General features: G+C 66.5%; 1 protein-coding gene across 1 annotated transcript in view; it reads right to left on the bottom strand.

Moving 5' to 3' along the window:
- MNEG_12112 (putative glycerol uptake facilitator protein) overlaps positions 1–4,211 on the bottom strand; it is a gene marked incomplete at both ends in the record, with an annotated part of 6,313 nt that extends 2,102 nt beyond the window's left edge. The window contains 10 exons of the mRNA XM_014039416.1: positions 224–300; positions 677–752; positions 1,199–1,255; positions 1,578–1,735; positions 2,083–2,174; positions 2,616–2,734; positions 2,991–3,145; positions 3,404–3,465; positions 3,692–3,753; positions 4,086–4,211. Of these exons, the coding sequence (XP_013894870.1) occupies positions 224–300; positions 677–752; positions 1,199–1,255; positions 1,578–1,735; positions 2,083–2,174; positions 2,616–2,734; positions 2,991–3,145; positions 3,404–3,465; positions 3,692–3,753; positions 4,086–4,211 (984 nt within the window). The remainder of the gene's footprint in view (positions 1–223; positions 301–676; positions 753–1,198; positions 1,256–1,577; positions 1,736–2,082; positions 2,175–2,615; positions 2,735–2,990; positions 3,146–3,403; positions 3,466–3,691; positions 3,754–4,085) is intronic.
- Positions 4,212–4,234: the final 23 nt, after the last annotated feature.

The raw sequence follows: 4,234 nt of genomic DNA, 5'->3' as shown, positions 1-4,234 counted from the left end.
CACGCACATGCACGCACACGCACGCACATGCACGCACACGCACGCACGCACGCACGCACGCACGCACATACACACACACACGCACGCATGCTCGCACGCACACACATACACACACACACACACACACACACACACACGCACGCGCACGCGCAAGCGCACGTACGCACACGCACGCACGCACGCGCACACACACATACATACACACACACTGACATGCCCCCACCTGCAGCTCTATGAGCAGGGCTATGAGGATGAGGGCGGTGGTCCCCATGGTTTCAGTCAGCAGGTTGAACAGCGGCGCTGGGGGGGAGTGGTTGTGGGGGGGGGGGGGTGTCAGGCCCGGAGGATGGGCACAGAGGCGGCAGAGCTTTTGTCAGGGAGCGTCCACGAAGTTGGGACCAGCCAGGGACGAAAGGGGACGCTGCTGTCGCAGGGGCCGCGCGGCGCCTGCCAAGGTGGCGGGCAAACGCCCAGGACGCCGGCGAGCAGCAGGGCAGTCCCCCTGCCGCCCTGTCCTCCGCCCTCTGGCCCTTCACATTATGCTCGCGTCCCCGGTTTCCTGGGTGTCCAGGTCCGCCCCGCAGCCGCTCAGCCAGGTGCGCGGCCTGCGCAAGAGCACGCGCGCTTGTCCCCCCTCCCCCACCCCCTGCCCGCGCGCACGCAAAGGTGCACACACCGTTGATGGCGGGGCGCGTGGCGAAGATGGAGAGCTTCAGGTTCCTGTCTGCGACCAGGGCCGCCTCGTAGAGGGCCTGGCGGTGGCGGGGTTTGGAGTCAGACTGCACTGAGATGGGGTTTGGTAGCCAATTTGGGCTTTGCTTGTTTTGCTTTGCTGTTGCAAGGCGTGCGGTGATGCGATGACATTCAAATGCAGGATTCGCCAGGGAAAGCCAAGGCGGGAGGCCGCGGGGTGAGGGCGAGGGTTGACTTGATGAGGAGGGCGCCGCACAGGGCCGCGGGGCCTTGCGGGGACAATGTTGAGGGGGAGCGGCCGGGCGCGGGCGGCTGACGCAGGGGGGTCCCACCGGGCCTGCCCCAACCTGCCGTGGCTTCCCAGGCGCGGCAAGGCCCGGTCGGCGGCGGCGCCTTCGCTCCAGGTGGATTGCTGGCGGCACCGCAACGGCGGGTGACCATTGAGGGGCCTCAGGGAAGCGCAGTAGGCCGCGAGTCAACCCAGGTTTGACCGGGCGGCGCGCACCAGTGCCCTCTTCTTCTCTTCGTCCACGTATTTGCTGCCGCCCTCACCCTGAGGCACCTGGGGGTGCGGGAGGGCCCCCATGAGCCGCGGCACGTTGACAGCAGGCAAGGGCAGCGCGTCGCACCAGCTGCCCTGCACTCTCCATCCTGGAAGGCTGTGCGCATTGTGCCTTGCGCCGTCTGGTTCTGATTCCGGTTCAACCCCACACTTGGGGCGGATGATGTCCCCTCCCGCCCTTCCTTACCTGTCTTAGACAGCCCCCTGCCCCTGCACTGTGGCCCTGCCTAGTCAACCCACCCAGCCTCACACCTATCCCAACATCATCCTTAGCCCCAATCCCAAGCCCAATCCCCCCCCAGCCCCACCCCCCCCTCCTCACTGCGATGCTGACATCACCCTCCGCCTGGTCGTGGGGGGCGGCCGCCGCCGCGTCGCCGTTGCCGCCAGTGGGCGCCCCCTTGGTGTCGGCGCAGGAGGGGCAGGTGCGGTGGCGCAGGACGCCCTCCACGTGCTTGGCTGCCAGGTGGCGCTGCAGGTCTGGTGGCGGCGGGGATTGGGCAAGGGCCGAAAAAGGGGGAGCTCGCCTTGTCAGCTAGGTGATAACAAGGTGGCAAAAATCAGCTTTGATCGGGGGTTGGGTCAACAAAGGCTGGGGGGAAAGTGCGGACAATGCGGGCTGTGCACAGCATCAGGTGGTGAGTCAAAGGCCAGCGCCAAGAGGCCGGCGCAAACAGGGGGGTCTTCAAGTATCGAGAATGCAGGGAAGGCGGCTCGTGCTGGCTGCATGCGAGCGGGAACGCGACGGCAGTGGGAGAGGGTGCACGGGCTGGGAGTGGTCGGCGGCGCGTGGGGCAATGCCGAGGGCACGCAGCCGGCGCTCTCACCTGCGACTTGCAGGGTGCGGCGTGCGAGGGGCTGCATGTCCCGCGCCAGGGGTTGGGCGCCCGTGAGGCTGGCGGCGCGGTGCACTGGGTCCCTGCGGTGAAGGACACAGCACAATCGCGTCTCGTGAGGCGCTGGCGGGGCCAGGAACAGGGCGGAATTGAGGGCTTCCAATCATCAATGGAGCGGTTTTTTCATGGTTCGAAGAAAGCACACAGCCGTGAAAGCAGGCACGCCGGTGAAGGGCGGCCAGGCGGCGGCCAGCACCGAACCTCCTCTTGAAACGTTGCCTCTATGGCCGACCCCTGCTGCCGCACGCCCCTGCAGCCGTTGCACACCCGGCACCAGGATGATGACGTCATCCCTACATCATCACCGAACGACCACAGAACGCTCCACCTCCACCTCGAACAAGCCAGCCGCGCACAGAAAATTCACGACACCCCCACTAAAAGGATACGCGCGGCACAGTGATGACATCACCACACGTCACTGCGGCATCACGGCCACGCCGCCCGCCTTGGTGAAACCCCACCTGTCGTGGTAGTACTCGTGCAGCAGGTCCTGGGCGCTGCGCTCCTCACCCTGGGGGGACGCCCCGACTGCGCCGGTCAGGCGGTAGCGCAGGTCAGACAGCGGGTTCCTGGCGCGCACCTGCGGGGAGAGGGATCAATGCACAGTGTGAGTGCAGGCGCGTGTGTATATTTTTGTGTATGCGCGTGTGCGTGCGTGTGTGTGTGTGTGTCTGTGTGCGTGCGTGCGTGTGTGTGTGTGTGTGTGTGTGTGTGTGTGTGTGTGTGTGTGTGTGTGTCTGAATACAGGAGCTGATGCGGCTTCGCCCCCTGCTGACGCGCGTGTGCGAACACAATGCTGCAAGTGCACATGCGAAGGTGCGCGCGCGCGCGCGCACCACGCGGTCGCGGCGCGTGGTGTAACCCGCGAAGCGCAGCGCGTTGTCCGCCGCCACGTCGCGCCGCCGCAGCAGGCGCTCTGAGCTGTGCTCCGCGGGCGGCTCGGGCAGGGTGCGCCAGTGGGGGTAGAAGTGCAGCCAGTGCAGCACGGCGCCTGTGGGGGCAATGAGGGGGCAGCGCGTGACGTTGGCGGGGGACGTTGGCGCTGCTGGCTGACAGAGGGCGGGAACAGGATGTTTGCATAGGATGTGAGGCGTAGATTTACCAAGGACAGCGGCAATCACAAACAGCCAGAGCAAGATTCAGCGGGGAGCCTTGGCCCCCGTAATGATGGGTGTGGGCCGGGCGGTCGCCACGGTGGCGCTCGTGCTCATGCGCTCGTGGCAGCCGTTTTGGCACGTGCGCCCCTCACCGACGAAAGCGCCCGCCACCTCTGCCAGTGACAGCACCACAAAGTCGACCCACGTGATGTTCCTGGGGATGCGAAATTGAGCGGGTGGGCGGGGAGGGGTGCAGATGCATGTTTGCAATGGACTGGCTCGGTGCAGCAGCATGCGGGGTAGCAAGACAGCAGTTGCCAACAAGACCGAGATTGCAGGAGCAGCAGAGCCATGGTCGACAGAACCAAACATGAAAACGCCTGCCACCGGGCGGTGTCGCGCCTCAAACGTCCAGCGCGCCGCTGCGCCCGCAGCCTCACCCCCAGATGGCTTGCGCGAGGCACATGGCGGGGTTCAATTTCGCGCTGATGAGCTGGAAGATCTGCCGTCACAATCACGACAATGAAGCCCCGGGTGCGCGGGTTGGCCGGGGGTGAGAGGTTGGGTGGTGGTTGAGTGGGAAGGGGGCCGGGTGCTGTATCGAAGAGGCCGCGGCGGCCAGCCCCCGAGGTGCACTCATGCGGAGTAGAGCCGCACGAGGGGGTTCCAGGGCTGCTAGCGTTCGTGCTGCCGCTGCAGCAGCGCACCACGACAGCACCCCCAAAGGCTGGCCCCCCCTGTCGCATCGCGAGCCGCGCGGGTTTTCCGAGGCGGGGGTTAGGGGGGGGGGGCGGCTTGAGCTGCGCTTGCGCCCTCATGCGCCCTCGTGCCCACCTGCAGGGGCGGCAGGAATGCGAACCCAAAGGTCCAGACCGCCCAGCCCCAGCCCATGCCGTGGCCCTTGGTGGAGGGCAGCAGCTCGTTGGCCAGGGCCTGAGCCAGGAGAACGAGGAGGAGCATGAGCGAGGCGGACGGGACGCGGG

Source organism: Monoraphidium neglectum (assembly GCF_000611645.1).
Source record: "Monoraphidium neglectum strain SAG 48.87 unplaced genomic scaffold scaffold03070, whole genome shotgun sequence".
Taxonomy (NCBI): domain Eukaryota; kingdom Viridiplantae; phylum Chlorophyta; class Chlorophyceae; order Sphaeropleales; family Selenastraceae; genus Monoraphidium; species Monoraphidium neglectum.
This window is presented reverse-complemented; position numbering and strand designations above follow the sequence as displayed.